General features: G+C 43.8%; 2 protein-coding genes across 2 annotated transcripts; one reads left to right on the plus strand and one right to left on the minus strand.

The window, feature by feature from the left end:
- The first annotated feature begins 911 nt into the window (after positions 1-911).
- smc5 (structural maintenance of chromosomes 5) lies at positions 912-15,444 on the plus strand. The gene is made up of 24 exons (XM_058411818.1): positions 912-1,150; positions 1,873-2,014; positions 2,158-2,210; positions 2,307-2,469; positions 3,271-3,405; positions 3,499-3,639; positions 3,971-4,132; positions 4,350-4,421; positions 4,509-4,764; positions 5,381-5,535; positions 5,628-5,741; positions 5,831-5,925; positions 6,216-6,348; positions 6,667-6,840; positions 7,763-7,932; positions 8,044-8,167; positions 9,124-9,246; positions 9,578-9,706; positions 9,805-9,900; positions 10,237-10,341; positions 10,426-10,545; positions 10,905-11,084; positions 12,136-12,231; positions 13,511-15,444. The coding sequence occupies exons 1-24, from the start codon at positions 984-986 to the stop codon at positions 13,640-13,642; spliced, it is 3,237 nt and encodes a 1,078-aa protein (XP_058267801.1). The 5' UTR covers positions 912-983; the 3' UTR covers positions 13,643-15,444.
- On the minus strand, positions 13,912-19,417 carry zfand5b (zinc finger, AN1-type domain 5b). Its single transcript, XM_058411819.1, has 5 exons — positions 19,261-19,417; positions 16,094-16,258; positions 15,762-15,962; positions 15,290-15,421; positions 13,912-15,208 (listed from the first exon to the last, which is right to left on the minus strand). Exons 2-5 carry the CDS (start codon positions 16,248-16,250, stop codon positions 15,060-15,062), a joined length of 639 nt encoding a protein of 212 aa, XP_058267802.1. The 5' UTR covers positions 16,251-16,258; positions 19,261-19,417; the 3' UTR covers positions 13,912-15,059.
- Positions 19,418-19,663: the final 246 nt, after the last annotated feature.

Genomic DNA, 19,663 nt, shown 5'->3' on the forward strand with positions numbered 1-19,663 from the left:
TGATCCAGTCAGTGGTGTGTTCATGATCCAGTCTGTGGTGTGTTCATGATCCAGTCTGTGGTGTGTTCATGATCCAGTCTGTGGTGTGTTCATGATCCAGTCTGTGGTGTGTTCATGATCCAGTCAGTGGTGTGTTCATAAAACAGTTCAGTCAGTGGTGTGTTCATAAAACAGTTCAGTCAGTGGTGTGTTCATGATCCAGTCAGTGGTGTGTTCATGATCCAGTCTGTGGTGTGTTCATGATCCAGTCAGTGGTGTGTTCATGATCCAGTCAGTGGTGTATTCATGATCCAGTCAGTGGTGTGTTCATGATCCAGTCAGTGGTGTGTTCATGATCCAGTCAGTGGTGTGTTCATGATCCAGTCAGTGGTGTGTTCATGATCCAGTCTGTGGTGTGTTCATGATCCAGTCAGTGGTGTGTTCATGATCCAGTCTGTGGTGTGTTCATGATCCAGTCTGTGGTGTGTTCATGATCCAGTCTGTGGTGTGTTCATGATGTGCAGGTGAGTTGCTCATCATGTTGTTCCGTTGTAAGTGGCAGTTAATCTGATGGCCTGAGGATATAAACAGTCTCGGAGCCTGGAGGTTCTGACTGCGGTGCTCCGGTACTGGCGGGGTCACTAATGATGTCGCTAGAACATTTCTAGACTCTTTAATTCTAGATGTCCTGCAGTGAGGGGAGATCTGACCCTAACATGTTCTGCACTCTGAGTTGTAACTGAGATGCGTTTTCACAAGGTGCAGCACTTTAATGGAGATGTTCATCATAACCACACTGTAATCCGCTAAACAGAGAAGTCTGACAGTGGAACATTTACCTCAGCTCCGCTCCGCGCGTGCCCCAGCGACCGCCCTCTATGACACAACGTTGTTTTAAGTCACGTGGCGAATGAGGACCAATCAGAGGCGGACGTGTCTGCAACACCGGCGGGAAACGAAAGCAGTAAACACAGCGCGAGACAGAGTCACACTCAGGCGAAGTCATGGCGTTACACGGGAAAAGAAAACGAATAAGTCACATTTTAACCAACTCACAGACCTCGAACAGTCAGTCCACTGTACCCGGCGCTACACACACTGAGCTGGGAGATGACCGGGGACAGCGCTTCGTGGAAGGATCGATTGTCCGCGTTACTATGCAAAACTTCCTGTAAGTGGCTAGCAGGCTAGCAGGCGGTATTCTTTCCCACCCATTTTCCGACATATCCTCGTCTCAGTTGTCATTGGCTAGCAGTGTTTGATAGGTGCGATGTGATTGGCTGGCGGGGCGTGGCGTCCTCTTTAACCAATAGCGCATAAGTCATAAGCCGGAGGGATTTTTCAGAATACGGGTGGGAAAATAACGCCTTAGAAATTGAATCCTCTGAATTGAAGCATTAGCTTGACTTAGTTAGTTAAATGAGCTAGCTATGGCTAAGCTAATACTTTTTATTCAGCATACAGGGTTAATGTTTCATTTAGACTTTTTCAATTAAATATAAAAATAGTGTTTTAAAAGCTGGTTTGTTTGAAGATTCTATACAGTGTCATCAAACACATTAACATAATTTATAAAAAATAATATATTTTCTAAGTCTAAATCACATCTGAGAGGAGTTAAAATATTCATACACCTCAGTGTAGAGTTCAGGGGCAGTTTCATCGCCTCAGTGTAGAGTTCAGGGGCAGTTTCATCGCCTCAGTGTAGAGTTCAGGGGCAGTTTCATCGCCTCAGTGTAGAGTTCAGGGGCAGTTTCATCGCCTCAGTGTAGAGTTCAGGGGCAGTTTCATCGCCTCAGTGTAGAGTTCAGGGGCAGTTTCATCGCCTCACTGTGGTGCTTTTTCTTGATGACTGTTTGTGAGTCATTGAGACATTGTGTTTATTATATACAGGACGTACGATTATTCAGAAGTCTTTCCTGGTCCAAACCTGAACATGATCGTGGGAGCAAACGGAACCGGCAAGTCCAGTATCGTCTGTGCGATCTGTCTGGGGCTGGCGGGGAAAACAGCCGTGCTGGGACGAGGGGATAAGGCGAGTCGTCACGCACAATTTATGTTTATATCCTTAAATTATGTTTAATTATCCTCCTCAGCCTTTCTGTGTTTGTTAGATTTTATAATAAATTTTGTAACTGTGTGTGTGTGTGTGTGTGTGTGTGTGTGTGTGTGTATCAGGTGGGACTGTATGTGAAGAGAGGATGCACTAAAGGCTCAGTAGAAGTGGAGCTGTAAGTATCTGATCATAACAACATGCAACATTAATTAGAGGCAATATCTGAAACACTTGTCCTACCCTCCATATACTCTGTGTGTGTGTGTCTCAGGTACAGAGCTGCTGGAAACCTGGTAATTAACCGTGAGATAACGGTGGAGAATAATCAGAGTGCGTGGATGATTAACGGCAAACACGCGAGTCAGAAGGCGGTAGAGGAGGCAGTGAAGGAGCTCCAGATTCAGGTTGGGAATCTGTGTCAGTTCCTGCCCCAGGTCAGTGGCACTCTGTTTACACACTCACACTGTTTTATCATCAATTATATTCTAGAATTAGGTGATTATGTATCGATAAATATTGTACTTGGGAGAGCAGCTTTATTGCATATTAATTTTTAATGTTAATCTTAATTGTGCGAATACACTGATCAGTCACTTTATGACCACTGACCAATGAAGTGAATAAGACTGAGCATCTCCTCATCATGGCACCTGTTAGTGGGTGGGATATATTAGACAGCAAGTGAATATTTTGTCCTCAAAGTTGATGTTAGAAGCAGGAAAAATGGACAAGTGTAAGGATTTGAGCGAGTTTGACCAAAAGGGACAGATTGTGATGGCTAGACCACTGGATCAGAGCATCTCCAAAAATGCAGCTCTTGTGGGGTGTTCCCGGTCAACACAATAATAGGCAGGTGGTCATAATGTTATGCCTGATCAGTGTATTTAGAGACCTACCATCAGTTCTTCATCTGGATCTCAAATGGCGTACAAGGCAATTGTTATAGCCTACATAGTCCACAGACGTACTGAACAGGGCATCGTTTGGTTTTTAGCCTTAGTCAGAGCTTAAATAAAGACTGTGTGAAGACATTTATTAAAAGAATGTTAAGATTTAATGTGTAACAAGATATTCATATTATAATTTATCACATCATATGTTCTTTGTGATTCTAGCAGAATAATTTGTACAGATGTTGTTCAGGATTGTGTGTGTGTGTGTGTTAAACAGTTATGGTATATATTGTCTAATTGATGGTGTGATTCTGACCTGTGAGGCGTTTCTTCCCTCTGCAGGAGAAGGTGGGTGAGTTTGCTAAGATGAGTAAGATTGAGCTCCTGGAGGCGACAGAGAAATCTGTCGGTCCACCAGAAATGTACAGCTTCCACTGTGATCTGAAGAACTGTCGCAGTAAAGAAAGGGATTTGGAGGTAACATCATCAGGACTCATTTTATTGAAGATTTATGGCTTTGTATAGAGATGCCAGTCTGTCCCTGACTCCCCTTTACCTCTTGGTGGACAGAATTTGTGTAAGGAAAAGGCCAACTTCCTGGAGAAAGCCCGACAGAGGAACGAGCGCAACAAAGGGGACGTGGAGCGCTACCACATGAGGAGGAGACATCTTGACAGGATCCAGATGCTGGAGAAGAAGAGGCCCTGGGTGGTGAGCATTCTTCTGTTTTCCGAAAAAGAATGATAATAATTCAAAAAAAGGTGAAGGAGTTATAATAATTTTAATTTAGAGAAAAGTCATCCTGACTTCCCTTCCCTTCCCACTTTAAGCATGGTAAATTATATATTTATTGATTTACACAATTATTTAACACAAAATTTGTAGCTGCTTCAGATTTGATGAGTGAAGCACAGGGCCTGATATCCTCTCAAGCTGTCTAGATTATTTATTTATTTTTTAAATTCATTTTGCCTTTGAAAGTGAAATTATACAATTCATTTCAGATGAATAAGAGTGTGTGTGTGTGTGTGTGTGTGTGTAGGAGTATGAGACGACTCGTAAGGAACTGGAAGAAGTAAAGAAACAGAGAGAGGACATGAAGAGGAAAGTGAAGTCGCTGAAGGAAGCACAGACGCCCTTGCTGAGAAAAATCCAGTCGATTGAGAGCCAGCTGCAGCCCATTGAGAACCAGATGAAGGAGAAGGTCTGAAGCACACCCTCAGTCCATCTATCAGCCCAAACCACCATAAATAAATCACAGTGCAGACAGTTTAAAATGCTAATTATTCACCCAGTTCCACAAAATGTCAGAACCATATGCACGTGAATAATGCTTAAAGTGGTGATATGTAAGGGGGTTAAAAAGAGGTATGTATGTATGTATGTACCTGTAATGTATGACTTCCTGTTTCATTCCACAGAATGTCAAAATCAAAGAGTCATCACAGAAATGTAAACATAAACAGGACCAACTGGACTGGAAATATAAAGAGGTGTGGATTTATGTTTATCTATTAACACAGCAGCTGTATGGTGAAGATTTATGACATGTAGACTAACTCTGATCATCTCCTCGTCAGATCGATGACGTTAAGCAGCGCCTGAGTCTAAAGCGGACAGAGGAGGCAGATCGACAGAAACGAATCGGGATCATGCAAAATCTGATTCAGGGATTGCAGAAGGAGCTGGACAACGTGGGCAGCCAGGACGATGTCACGCCCAAGATCGAGGTGGTTAACTCCGAGCTCAGGAGCATCCAAGCAGAGAAATCCAGGTTGGACGGAGAACGTCAGGATCTGAGGCGGGATAAAGACGAAGCCACGGGCGAGCTGAGACGTGAGATTTACTATGCGACTGTTACCCCACAGTGCTCTTCAGTTCTGAAGCAGCTCTGACAATAGTGCAGCAGACAGTCACAGGATTATATTAATGCGCTCGTTCTAATATGTCATATCTACAGTAACGACCTTTTCACTCCACATAACAAGGTTAAAATCTTGTTAGAGTAACATGTAAGGAAGGAGTCTTCAGGACAAAGGAGTTTACCTCCTCTGCGGTTCCTCTCTAACATGACAAGTTGTGGTTATTTTTTTTGTCGTATTAACTTTGAGAGAAGAGAGAGAGAGGCCGGTGGAGGAACAGATATTTATAGATGCTTTAACGTAAGTGAGAAGTAGAACTAACTAAACGTTGTAAAATGTAACTTTAACTACATTTTACGACATTAAATGTAATTATACAAGGACAACATATGATGTATCATTGGTTAATTAATGAAGAATTGTAAATTGTGGTATAAGAGGATTAAAACACTAGGGGATATACTGTTATTGAAAATAATGAACTTCTCTGTGTGTTAACAGTAACTCCACTTTATCCCATCATCATTGCTTTGATTATTTAATCAGCAGCATATCTCACCTTCACCTTCTCACCTTCCCCTTCTCCCCAGGTCTGCAGAATCGTCTGCGCAGTTTGGAGGACATGATAAAGAGGAAGGAGGAGATGCTGCGTAGCCGTTTCCGTGACACCCACACGGCTCTTCTGTGGCTGAGGAACAACCGGCATCTCTTTGAGGGAAATGTGTACGAGCCTATGATGCTTGTGGTAGGAGTTTTACTGCTCTGTGAAGAGTGTGTACCACAGGATTGTGTATTAGAGCCTGTACGTTTCATTTATCTGCTTATATCTGATTACAGATCAATGTCCGGGACCCACAGCATGCAAAATACGTGGAGAGCCACGTTCCTTTAAATGACCTGAAAGCCTTTGTGTTCCAGAAGCAGCAGGATATGGAGAAGTTCATGGTAGAGGTAAGGGGCGGAGGCTGATGATGCATATGATGATGAAGATTCTTTTTGAGTTGAATGTGTGTTGTGATGTCGGTGCTCTCTATTCTCAGATACGAGACAGACAGAGACTCCGAGTGAACAGTGTTATTGCTCCTGCAGAATCGTGTGCTAATCGACCACCGTCACGACCCATTGACTCCCTTAAGTAAGGACTTTTTTTTTTCTTCTTTTTAATTCCTTTTCCTGTATTAGAAATACAATTTTCCTTCTTACTAAATGTAAAACTACACTGACTTAATGTTGCTGTCCTGAAAAGAAATCACTCATAGGTCAGTTTTAAACATGCTTTAAAGTAAGAAAGTATTGTGAAAAGTGTTTGGTATTTAGCCTGTGTTTTGCTTCCTCTAATCCACTTAATTTATGCATTTTATTTTTACAATGTTGAGTAGAAGAAAGTGAAATATTTCCATTAGTAGTGTGTGTATCTGTGTACAGGCGTTTTGGGTTCTTTTCCTACCTACGAGAGCTGTTTGATGCCCCAGACGAGGTGATGAGTTACCTATGTCATCAGTACAGAATTAATGACGTACCTGTGGGAACGGAGAGGACGAAGAACATGATTGAGACGGTTAGTTCTTCTTATTAAAACACGATTTCTCTTCATTAACTCAGTAAACACAATGTTTTAGTTTAAACGTTAAAAGTTTTGAGCTTTTAATGAAGAACACGTTGGTTTAGATAAAACGTGTATGTGAGAGCGTAATTAATATTTTTTTTACAAGGGAATGCCTTGTGTAAATGATCTCATAGGATGACTTTCTCTCCAGTGTTGTCGTCGTTGTATATTTGATGTTTTCCCCTGTTTATCTTGAAGGGTTAAATACTGTCACCTTTTTACTTCACCGTGAACCTCAGTGTCTGTGAGCTATGTCTCTTTCTCTGTCAGGTGATAAAGGAATCTCAGCTGAGGACGATCTACACTGCAGAGGAGAGGTACACGGTGAAGAAGTCCACTTATTCCAACAAGACCATTTCCAGTAACTCCGCCCTACGGCCATCCCAGTTCCTCAGCATGACCATTGATGCAGATGAGAGACGAAAGCTAGAAGATCAGCTCAGTGTAAGATATGTCATAGTCTTGAAAGGAGTCGTCTCTGTATTCACACTTGTGCTAATCCGGTGCTTGATATGATTGTCTTGTCAGTGCATTCAGATTATTGAAAATGATGGTGTAGACCATGTGTGAGTCTCCCAGAACTAATAGTGACCTGAAGAAATAGTCCTCATCGTTCATTTGAAGGTTTTAATATTGGGCTCTGTGTAATAATCTGGCATACACACGGCACTTTAAAGTGTAGATTCAACTGTAACCCCAATTAGCATCCCTCCATCCATCCCTCCCTGGGTGGGGATGGGTCCAGAGTCTATTCCAGCTATTCTGACTGAGAGGCAGGAATACAAACTGGATAGGAGGCCAATACACCACACACATTCATACACTCCTTCATACCTGTGGGCAGTTTGGAGTGACCATTGCACATGTTTAAGATTTAAATATCACATTATTTACTGTCCAGTGTCACCTGGATGAGGTTCCCTTCTGAGCCTGGTTCCTCTCAAGGTTTCTTCCTCAGATCATCTCAGGGAGTTTTTCCTTGCTTCTGTTGCCTCAGGCTTCTCAGTAGGGATAAAATAGTAACTTAACTTTAAACTTTATCATTTATTTTCTGTTTCTTTACTTCTGTAAAGCTGCTATGAGGCAATGTGAATAAATTGAATTGAAGTGAATACAGAAAATAAGAAGATTAGTTAGTGTAAGACACGGTATGAGCCATGTTTAGATGATAAAGTGAACAGTGGATAAGTGAAATCAGACAGGGGAAGTAAACTGGAGTTGCTTCTCAGAAATGTATTAGTTTAAACATGTATACTGTTTGTGCCACTTGGACTCGGTCTGTCAGGAACAGTCTGAAATCCTAATTTAAGTTGAACTGAACTTTATTGCTGCAAGATGTTCTTACAGTAACCTTTGACCTCTCCAGGCAGCTCAGCAGCAGGTCCACAGCGCTGACGCCCGCATGAATGCTAATCAGGAGCAGCAGGTCCGACTGGATCGCCGTGACAATGAACTCCGGGCTGAGAAGAAGCATCTATCAGAGCTAAAGGGCAAAAAGAGACAACTGGAACAGAAGATCAGCACCAAGCAGGACAGGTAACACACACACGCACACAGAGGTAATATGTAATGTGGTGTCAAATAAATGATGCATTGTCTCTGCTCTCTGTCTTGTCTCTCCCTTTATCTTTGCCCCGTCTCTCCCAGTTTGAAGCAGATGCAGCAGGGAGGAATCGATCTTCAGAAAGCGGAGGAGGAAGCAAACACCAGGATTGCTCATGTAAACGAGCAGAAGGTGACCATAGTGGAGGAATTTCTGCATGCCATGAAGGTTAGTGTGAGCTTCAGGTGCACTATTAATCATTGAAGTGTTTAATACATTTACTCTGTGTGTGTGTGTGTGAGAGAGATACAATACACTACATGTGCAAAAGTATTAGGACAGACCTTTCACCACAGGTGAATAAAATCAAGCTCCCAGCCATGCAGTCTCTATTTACAAACATTTGTTGAAAAAGTGAGGAGTTTAATGAATTCAGGTGTGGTACTGTGATAGGATGCCCCTTATATGACAGGATGAAGTCCATTTCTTCTCTGCCAGATATTCCACTGTCCACTGTAAGTGGTATGAATGGAAAGTGGAAGAGTTTAGGAACAGCAGCAACTTAGCCATGAAGTGGAAGATCACGTTAAGGTCACAGAGAGCTGAGGTGTATGATGCTCTCCAATGCTCTTGTTGATTCCATAGCTGTAGAATTCCAGACTTCCACTGGCATTAATATCAGCACTAAAACTGTGCAGCGCTGCTTCATGGAATAGGGGTCCATGTCTGAGCAGCTGCATCCAAGCCTCACATCACCAAGTACAATTGTAAGTGTTGTAGAGCACGCTGCCCCTGGACACTGAAGCAGTTGTTTGTTGGCAGTCTAACAGGTGAGTCTGGGTTTGAGGATGTTTTTTCAGGGGTTGGAGCAGACCCCTTACTTTCAGTGAAGGGAAAAGTTCATGCTTCAGGATGCCGAGACATTTTGGACAATGCTGTGATTCCAAGTTTGTGGGAACATTGGAAGGCCTTTTTCTATTCCAGCATGACCGTGCCTCAGTGCACAAAGCAAATGTTATAATTGCAAAGTGGGGGGTTGAAGTCTGTGTGTTTAGAATGTGATGTAAAGTTCCTCTTACCATAATGGTAAGGTGTTCCAATACTTTTGCCTATAGAGAGTATGTGTGTACGTTAACGTGTGTGTGTGTGTGTGTGTGTGTGTGTGTGTGTGTGTGTGTGTGTAGCACAGAGCCAGGCTGAGCATGGAGAAGGTGTACTTGGCACTGGAGACAGCAGGGCTCAGTGCCGAGAAGACCAAACTGGAGTCCGACTGCAGGGAGGGGTCAGCTGAGCTCAGGAGAGCAGAGGTCAGAGGTCACACAGATTCCACATAATATATAATTTAACCTCCTGTTCAGTCATCAGAACATCTGTACTGCAGTCTGGAAAAATAACTCTGAGAAACTGTCCAGAGCTTTGACTGATACATTTAAAACCTGATGAAAAATAGTTTTTCTTTTTAAGTCAAATGTCATGTAAAAAATGTTTATTTTTGGTCAGAAACACACTGACCATGCTAATGAAATAAAAGAATGCAATGTTATGCAATTGCTCAACCCATGAAATCGTTTTTCATTTGGTTTTATCTATGTTCTCTTGCTTGTGTGAGTATGTTTGTGTGGTTCGTGTGTGTTATAGCAAGCGTTTACTGAGCTGGACCAGAGGAAGACGAGTCTGTTGGAAACGTGTAAGAGACTGATGAGGAGAGCCAGCGAGATCTGTAACATGAATCCAGGAGAGACTGTAGTACCAGAGATACTGCACACGGTCAGCACACACACACAAAACTGGTAGACATAACCATTGTGATAAAGAGACACAGTACATCTGATTGTAATTCACTCATTTTTCTGCTCATCCCTCAGGCATTCAGTGAGCTGCCCAACACTCTGGATGAGATTGACGCCATGTTGGATGAAGAGAAGGCCAGAGCAGAAGGGTTCGCTGACCTCAGTGAAAGAGTATGACCGACACACACACACACATGATTTTAGAGTAAAGTTACTCCACCATCACAGGGTATTCCTAGCTCACACACACACCAGATTCACACACTCTTAAGTGATTTCAGTCGCAGATTTCTACCTCATATATAATTTGCTGGGTCACTTTAGCCATTTGGATTGATTGTATTTACAGGTCTGAGAGAAGTGTGTACACACCCCAGTGTTCATGTTGGTAGAAGAGTTCATGAACTAGGAAAGAAAAAGAAATCTGTAATCAAAATGGAGTATCATCTTCTCACTGCACTTACAGTTAAGTTGTAATTCTGTGTGTGTTTGCTGTGGCGCTATCAGGTGGTGGAGGAATATAACCAGAGAGAGAGGGAGATAAAGGAGATGGAGAAGGAGCTGGAGGAGAAGACCAAAGATCTGAACACCTACAGACAGAACATCTCCGAGGCATGGCTCTCATCTTCCACGCATCACACACATGATGGAGATTATATTATATGCTCTTTTATTAACTCTGTGTGTGTGCACCAGGCAAAGGAGCGCTGGCTGATTCCCCTGAAGCTGCTGGTGGATCAGATTAATGAGAAGTTCAGTGACTTTTTTCGCTCCATGAACTGTGCTGGAGAAGTGGACCTTCACTCTGAGAATGAGGTCAGTGACGCACTGAAAATCAGAGACTGGACAACAACGTCAGACTGTCCTGAATAAACACAAACTGTCTGCGTTTATCATTTCCCTCATGATTTTAGGATCACACGAACACAAAATCAAGCAATTTCTGCAATATTTCGTTTGTAATTTTTTAAAATGAAGACGGATTGTGCAGAAACTCTCTGAACCAAATCTGCAGAAAATCTAACACCTCAACATTCACCAAAACCCTCTAAAATCCCGAAGGGACTGATTTACTGAAACATTATTTTACAAACAAAACTACTGATTGTTATTACCAGTAAAGCAGAGCTGTGTGTGTGTGTGTGTGTGTGTGTGTATACGCGCTTGTGTTACAGGAGGAGTATGATAAATATGGGATCCGTATCCGTGTGAAGTTCCGTAGCAGCACTCAGCTTCATGAGCTCACTCCTCACCATCAGAGCGGCGGTGAGCGCAGCGTCTCTACCATGCTGTACCTCATGGCCCTGCAGGAGCTCAACCGCTGCCCCTTCAGAGTGGTCGATGAGATCAACCAGGTCTGTCCTCTCGGTCACACACACTGACCTCATCACTGACTGCTGACGTACAAGGGATCTGAAACACTCCGATACTGTAACTCTACACCACTCACTGTTATGTTGTGTGTATTGTGAGTGCTGGGGGGGGGTGTGTGTGTGACGGAGTGTGTTATCGTGTGTTATAGAGTGTGTGAGTGAGTGTGTGTAATCGTGTGTGTGTGTGATGGAGTATGTGATTGTGTGTTATAGTGTGTGTGTGTGTGTGTGTGATGGAGTGTTATAGTGTGTGTGTGTGATGGAGTGTGTGATCGAGTTTATTCTTATCAGTTGTTGGCTGTAGTCACACAATACAAACCGACTGGGTGTTAAAGCTAGTTGTTGAGACGTTGTATGTTCCAGTGTTGAGAAGTTCTTTGGTTCGAGGGATTTGCGGTGGCGGTGTAGTAGTTGCGGCGGTGTAGTATTTGCGGCGGCGGCGGTGTAGTATTTGCGGCGGTGTAGTGTTTGCGGCGGCGGTGTAGTGTTTGCGGCGGCGGCGGTGTAGTGTTTGCGGCGGCGGCGGTGGCGGTGTAGTTTTTGCGGCGGTGTAGTGTTTGTGGCGGCGGTGTAGTGTTTGCGGCGGTGTAGTGTTTGCGGCGGCGGCGGCGTAGTGTTTGCGGCGGCGGCGGTGTAGTGTTTGCGGCGGCGGTGGTGTAGTATTTGTGGCGGTGTAGTATTTGCGGCGGCGGTGGTGTAGTATTTGTGGCGGTGTAGTATTTGTGGCGGCGGTGGTGTAGTATTTGTGGCGGTGTAGTATTTGCGGCGGCGGTGGTGTAGTATTTGTGGCGGTGTAGTATTTGTGGCGGTGTAGTATTTGCGGCGGGGTAAGATGTTGGACTACTGAGAGGAAGGTATTGAGTTGAAATCCCAGCAGTGCCAGGCTGCCCCCTGCTGGGCCCTTCTGTGTAAATGAGAGAAGTCACTCTGGATAAGAGCGTCTGGCAAATGCCATAAATTAAAGAAATAAAAATAATAATAATGAATAATTTGGAGTGTAAGCAGCAGTGCTGTTTTGTCTTCCTGTGAACAGGGGATGGACCCGGCCAATGAGAGGAGAGTGTTCGACATCGTGGTGAAGACAGCGTGCAGCGGCAAAACATCACAGTATTTCTTCATCACACCAAAGGTACTGTAACTTCACAAGAGTCTAAGACGTGTGTGTGTGTGTGTGTGTGTGTGTGTGTGTGTGTGTATCAAATAAAACAGTCCTCACAGTCAGTTAAACTTCAGGGACATCAATCTGTCCAGTGAATCCGTTTCACCTGCGTTGGTGTAAATGAAAGTGACCGGTAGAAGGGCAACACCCCAGCAGCAGGACCTACTGGTCTCTTCCATTGTGCAAAGAGGACCAGGAGCCAGAGCCTTACAAAATGACCTTCAGCAGGCTACTGGTGTGAATGTTTCTAATAAAACTGTCAGAAACAGACTCCCTAAGGGCCTGACCTGTGCTCACTGTCCAGCAGGGGACACCAGAATTTGCAGGTTTGCGCTGGCTCTCCGTTCTCTTCACAGGTAAGATCAGGTTCACACTGAGCACATGGGAAAGAGGTGAAAGAGTCTGAAGATGCCGTGGAGAATGTTATGCTGCTTGAAACATCATCCAGCATGACCGGCTTAGCGATGGGTCATTGATAGTCTGTGGAAGAATAACCTTTGAGTATTGTCCAAAGCTCCACATGCTAACCAACAGCACTCTTACTGCTCACTGGCTACCAGGATGAAATCTTCAGAGCCAGTGTCAGACCATACTCTGGTGCAGTGCACCCTGGGTTCCTGGTGGTGCATGACGATGCCCAGCCTCTTGTGGTCAGAGCACGGGGGCAGTTTCTGGACGACAAAGGCACTGACTGGCCCTCGTGTTCCTCAGACCTGAATCTAATTCAGAACCTCTTAGATGTTATGTGTCTGAGCATCTAAAGCTGCCAGATAGCACCACAGACTGTCCAGGAGCTCATTGATGCCCTGATCCAGGTCAGGGTGGAGATCTCCAGGACACCTCTTAAGGATCCTCACCAGATGTTGGTGGACATGAATACAGGCCCATGGACGACGAACACACTACTGACCTACATCAGTGTCCAGGAATGAATGTCTCAGCTTTCGGCGAGTTGATCAGTTTGGTTTCCATTGACCATCATTCTGTTCTCAACGAATTAATGTAGATTTCAACTTGAGTATTTTGGTCATGGAGATCCAGTGTATGAACCAAGTGTTCCTTTTTTTGTTTTTTGAGCTGTGCGTCTCTGCCCCAGTGCACACACCTGGTCTGAAAAACCTCCTACTCCATTATACTCTAATAATTACTGTGGATCTGTCCACACCTGTTACATCATTGTGAACATTGACACACTGGGCAGGAGTGTGGTGTAATACTGACAGTAATCTTTGTGTTTGTGTGTAAAAAGCTCCTTCAGAATTTGAAGTATGCAGATGAGATGACGGTGCTTTGTGTCCACAACGGCCCCCACATGCTTCCCACTAATAAATGGAACGACAAGGCCTTCATCAGATGCGTTAAACGCCGGAGCAACCAGTAACACCATCATCCACGTACATCTTACCCCACAGTGCCTTCTTCTCTGTAAAATCCTCATTGAGCTATTTATATATTTCAGTTGTCCACAGGGACTTTTGTACATTTCTGTATTTGAGGAATTGTTAAAAAGAATAAAGTTAATTTTTGAAGGTAATGGTGTGATGTACAACACCACAGAACTAACCTCAGCACATGGTTTAGGATGAGAGCAGTAGGGAGGGGGTGTGGCCTTATTATACCCTTTGGTCTATTAATGTAGATACACCAGAATATGTTTAGATCTCTGTACATAATTTTATTTACATGATACATTTCTGTAATGTTGGATAACAAGATTAGATGCGCAATACATAATAAATATAAGGGGTTCGCTTGGACAAACCACAGAACTGAAACAACAAACTGAATGAATCTTTTACAGAAATGCCAATGTGCACACACGCAAACTGACCATTTCACACACTCAGGCATCCCTTCACACAACAGTGGAAACACCGCATGACACTCAGCACCATGTGACTCCCTCATCACACACACACAACGCAACATTCAGTACAGACAGGTTATTCATTAAAAAAGGCCTATGAGCATGTAGCCATTAAAAACCTAACACACTTTAGTTATTTCCTAGCCATGCAGGTCCTCCAACTAAAACTCCAACACTCAGGTGAGGTTCAGAATACAAAGCCTTAACATTTAATCAGTTTAGTGGAGTACACACAAACTTTTACCAACCTGGATAGAAGTGTCACTTGAGAACAAGGGGAAATAAAAAAATCACTCCAAAACAAAAAGGAAAGGAGGGGGGGGGGGAGTCTGAAGCCGGACGGTCCGAGGCACGGGCAAATAAACCGAGCCAATGCTGTGAAGGCTAACTCTAGCGTTTGGGAGTCATGCCACGAGCCGGGGCAAGTGAACTCTTCAAACTACAGGGAAAGGAGAGAGAGCGTCCATTGTTTTCTTTTTTGTGCTACATGAGCCAGCCATGCACTGCTGCCCTGACCGCGCTCGAGTCAGAGCCGTAACAGTCGTGTGAAGTCCCGCGGGCTACGGTGTGTCCGTCCTCCTCACCGCCACACCAGACGTACACAATCACCACGATTCCACGATCACAAAGACGGTTCGCCTTTAACACAACACCTCTGTCCCCACAATCACACACACACACACACACAGATGTGATCTAAACTCCACCCACTCTTACCCATCTTTTTAACTCCATACACAGAAGACACACCAAAAAAAAAAAAAACCCAAACCACTCCTCATGCATCAGCTGAAAAAACAAGATCAATGTCATTAAAAATAAAAATAGTCCTTTAGATCGCAGGTCAAGTGCGAGTCCTCTTTTTTTTTGTTTTTATACGTTATATCTCTCCCGGAAATGAGGGTCAAAGCCAAAGAGAAAGGCGGGTCATCTATATTCTCTGGATCTTGTCGGCCACCACCACGGGGTTCTCTTTGCGGATCTTGGCCGCGGCCTCGGCTTTGTAGTCGTAGGGGCAGTTGTGCTTGTCTGAGTAACGGTGAAGTCCACAGAAGAGGTTTCCACAGCGACAGTCAAACCCTGAGCACAACAGCAGGAAAGTTCAGCAGCATGTCTTTAGAACACCTAACGGCGTTAGCGATATGAGGAGGAGCAACTCACCTGTAAGGCCGACCTTCTTGCGGCACATGAAGCAGCGGTTTTTCTTGGGTTTGGGGGCGTCTGGGGTTTTGGTCTCTGCGCTGACCGCCGTGTTGACCGAGCAGGAAGAGGAAGCTGTGGGCTGAGTTACAACTGAGGAAACGGAAGACAGAAAATAAATCGTTTATCATCAAGAACATGTAAAAACCGTAGCAATCAGACAGAGGGGGAAAACTGTGTCCATGCCTCTGTTAAACAGTGTACAGAAAATTAAACAGAGCTCGACTGCCCGCACTCTGGTCCTGTAGATGCATGGCTCGGGTTTTTGGAAAGCTACACGATCTATCCATGACTAACAGACCACTGATGTACACGAAGTGGACAAGTCAGGGTTCATCATTACACCTGTTCTGTAAGAAAGGTACTCTAGACATCTTATTGTTGAGAAACACTGCTTTAAAAACATCTCCATCAACTCATCTTTAACACTAACCAGGTTCAGGAAGTTCTACTTTAGGTGATGCCACTTCCTCTTCACAGGAAATGCTCATCTCAGTCATCTGCTGCGTAACAGGAAGTGCTGCAGCGGCTCCGCCGGGTGACTCTGTGTCACTCGCCGAGTTGTTTAAACTAGCCTCGATGATCTGGATGGCAGACGCCTCAGCAGTGGGACTACTGGTTACACTGCTAGAACCTGAAAAGCAACAAAATCCCCATCTGTTAATCACTGCAATGACAATCGAGAAATAAATACCTGTGCTGAAGGAGGAGAGAGAGAAGAGGAGAGGAGTGTGATGGGAGGAGAGGAGAGGAGTGTGAGCTCACCCATGTTACTGAGAGGACTCACACCTCCACTGTTCTGTCTGGAGAGGTGTTCCTTATAGCACACCGAACACATGCCGTTAGTCCTGGGGTTCCCGTAGAACCCACAGCCAGTGGTGCAGAGCATGGGCACGGGGCTCTGGTTGGTCTCCTGGGCCATCGTTCAGTCTGACAAGAGACAACACAACCGCAGGTTAAACCTGAGCATGACCGCGGTCAGTGTAGAGAAGTAAAGCTTTGCTTTAACACCAAAATCTATTTATAGAACATAAACCTAATGAACATGACAGAAGATGACTAAATATTCTGCAAAAGAAAGGAAAGAAATCTGCAACAGACAAAAGAGGATGAAAGCTGAAGCTGTCTGAAAGAAAGAGGAAAAAGAAAGATTCTGTTCTCTTTCTATAATAATAATAAAAAAAAAACCCCACAAAGAAGAATTATTCCGTATGTGTCAAAGAAACAGGAAAGGACGAGAAAAATGATTGTTTAATTAAAGAAATAAAGAGGAGAGTGAATGGCAGCACACAGAGGGAAAAAGTTAAAAAGAGAAGTTGGCAGTAGAGAGAGAAAGAAGGAGAGGAAACGTGTTACAGCAAGAACGAAAGATTCGGTAAATGTCAGACAGACACAGGAACAGAGCTGGGGGGGGGGGGGCTGACACATTTTACAATAAGTGTGTGTGCGAGAGAGAGAGAGTGACTGCTCACTGTCTGAATGTTTTTCTGTAAGCTCTGTAACATGCTGCTGAACAAACTGTTCCTAAAAAGAACCGCCCGGTTCCTGTTCAGCTCTTCACTAGAGCTCAGGACCTGGACATGTAGAAACACAGTAGTGAAGTAACATGACCAGCCGAGGACAAACTGGACACACGCTGTCCTCAGCCTGGGAGCGTTGAGCTGTTATGATTCCATCATCATGAGTCGTATTTCACAACACACCTGGCACTGACAACGTGAACACACACACCCAATGTTTATTGGACTATTATTGGCTGTTTCAGAAGAACGGATCAGAACCAGTCTCAGTGTGTCCTGCTGGAAGGACAGTGTGTGTTCCATACAGACAGAACAGTTGGCCAGACAGTCTGGAACATTCCACAGATCAACTCCGCTCATTTCTCTACTGATAAATCCAAAATTACTATGTCACTACAGCTTTGGACCGGCCGCCCAAAGGGACGTTCAGAACATTTAGCCCCAGAACTGACGTGATTAGCCGGAAACTCGGTCTAACAATCGAGATGAATAAAACACATGAAGGTAAAGCTGCAGCAATGTTTCCAGGTAACTCCTTCCTGTTGAAGGTGTTCAGAGGTATTTACTGTATAATGTGATCTGTTTTCATGTGGAAATAAAATTATTAGTAAACAGGAAGTGCAGCCAACACTTTTACACACACACCATAGCAGAGGCAGTGAGGAGTTTCCTCTAACGCTCATGTGCAGATCATAAACACCAGTACGAGGGCTTCAGATTTCACCTGTCACGAGGGTTCAATGTGATAAACTGATCACTCGCTCTGGCTCACACACACACACACACACACACACACACACACACACACACTTCCTCTCTAAACACCAGCGTATGCCCTGACTGGAGCTATTTATATCCTGGTTGATGCTCCATTGTGACTTGGTTACATCAGTCTGTGTGTGTGTGTGTGTGTGTGTGTGTGTGTGTGTGTGTGTGTCCTTAGTGTAACAGCCCTGTTGTTTATTCAGATAAAGCCCAGAAAGGCAGTACAGCACTACCACTGTGGAAGAGGTCAGGAATCAGACAGAGCACAAACACAACCCTCGAGTTCTTCACCCACACACATACATCCATCGTTCACACACACATGTGGGTTCTCACAGAACTGGTAGAACGTTAACACGTGGGAGATGAAGTCCACATCAGAGAACAGATCAGACCCAAGCTAACTGAATCATTAGAGAACTGTATTAACAAGATTTTATTCTCAATTAAACATTACAAATATTAAACACAACCTGATAAGGTCCGCAAACACAGCTGGCTTAAATCTAAAATAAATCACAATCACGAGGTTTCCGAGGACACATTTCGCTGAGAACAAATAGCCGTGTGTGTGTTTCTACAACCTGGCAACCCGGAGCAGGCCTGAGCCTCTTTAAATCCACTGAGTCATGCTAATCACAGCGCTAACAATGCTCTCTGTAACACACAGCTCCTTACAGAAAGAGAAATAAAACCCAGTCTTTTCGGCAGGTGTGTGTGTGTGAGAGAGAATAAATAATATCTTTATCTTTAATTAATCTCAGTTGTTAGATGTTTATTTGTAGTAAATCACCGAGCTCCAGTCTGCTTTTGTCTCGTCTTTGTTCAGACTCTCTTCCTGTTTTTCTTTCTTGATTGGAAACGTCTCGATCATAAACTTATTAAAAACAGAATAAATGTAGAACAGAAAGATTTTGTGATTATTTCTATGTCCAGATTATTTATAGCGGAGAAAATTTACTAGGATAAAGATTATAAACGAGGCTCCAGGCTAACCCTGCTAGCGCTCGGCTATTTAACGAGGCTCTTAATGAAGCATGGATTAGACACAACCTTAAAACACTTATCTGGAGTTCATATTGTTCTTAAATAATCTTAAATCAAGCTTCAGAGCCGCTGAATGACCGTTCGGGCCTGCGCGAGACCATGGTCCTTTATAATGACCGCGGCTATCAGGGTTAGCTTTTATTATTATTATTATTATTATTATTATTCCTGAGTTCTCCTTAATTAACGCCTGAAACTGGGGAAATGTTCAACATTAACGCTATGAGACATGGACAAGCAGCTATACTGAATAATTATATTGTGATTTTTTTTGTGTTAAAATATCATTCTCGGCTAAATAAACAAGCAGCTAGTGGTGCTGTTAGCTTTACCTTATTTGGTTAACCGAATGAGGAACTAGCCACGGCTAATTTTAACTTAACATTTTTCCCCCCTGGACATAATTTTTATAGTAATTAACTTCATTTTTCTTTACCATACTCATTATTTCAGGCGATTTGTGTGTTTAAAGTGAGATTGTGAATGTAACAGTATCGAAATGAAGCGAAGCTAAGTGTAAGGCTAGGTCTGCTAACAACCAAATATCTTTATATATAATCAACTGAAATCATAAAGGAAAAAAAGACAGCTTATAGTTACCTTTAATGAGCAAAACGTCAATACTGAAGAAATCTTGTGTAAATAAAGGAATAAAGAGACTTTTGCGGGTTTTATCCCGAGCTCCTCTCTCGTCGCGGCGCTCCGTCTGTCTGTCTCACTGCGCGAGCTGTTTGTTGCTTTCTTTAGTAAAAAGGCGTGGCCTGATGACGTGTCGGACAGAAACTAGGCGCTGATTGGGTGGAGGAGGGGACGTGTGACGTAAACAGTCTGTAGGATCTAAAGCGAGCAGGTTTATTGTACATAACAACAGTGGAGTTTCTCCTCCACGCGGTGACCTGCTGCTTCACTCCCAGGTTTCATTACACCCTGATCTTCTTCACTGGAATAACAAGTTGCACAATGAGGCCTCATGTATATGTGTGTGTGTGTGTGTGTGTGTGTG

This window comes from Hemibagrus wyckioides, linkage group LG16, assembly GCF_019097595.1.
Source record: "Hemibagrus wyckioides isolate EC202008001 linkage group LG16, SWU_Hwy_1.0, whole genome shotgun sequence".
NCBI lineage: Eukaryota > Metazoa > Chordata > Actinopteri > Siluriformes > Bagridae > Hemibagrus > Hemibagrus wyckioides.

Excerpts from the sequence above, each read along its gene's own strand:
- zfand5b (XM_058411819.1), bottom strand. The coding sequence starts at position 16,250 with ATGGCCCAGGAGACCAACCAGAGCCCCGTGCCCATGCTCTGCACCACT. Across the intron at positions 15,422-15,761 it reads AGTAGAACTTCCTGAACCTG|TTGTAACTCAGCCCACAGCT; the intron begins GTTAGTGTTAAA and ends CCGTTTCCTCAG. Across the intron at positions 15,209-15,289 it reads CAAGAAGGTCGGCCTTACAG|GGTTTGACTGTCGCTGTGGA; the intron begins GTGAGTTGCTCC and ends TGTTGTGCTCAG.
- smc5 (XM_058411818.1), top strand. The coding sequence starts at position 984 with ATGGCGTTACACGGGAAAAGAAAACGAATAAGTCACATTTTAACCAAC. Across the intron at positions 5,742-5,830 it reads TGGAGAAGTTCATGGTAGAG|ATACGAGACAGACAGAGACT; the intron begins GTAAGGGGCGGA and ends CTCTATTCTCAG. Across the intron at positions 8,168-9,123 it reads AATTTCTGCATGCCATGAAG|CACAGAGCCAGGCTGAGCAT; the intron begins GTTAGTGTGAGC and ends GTGTGTGTGTAG.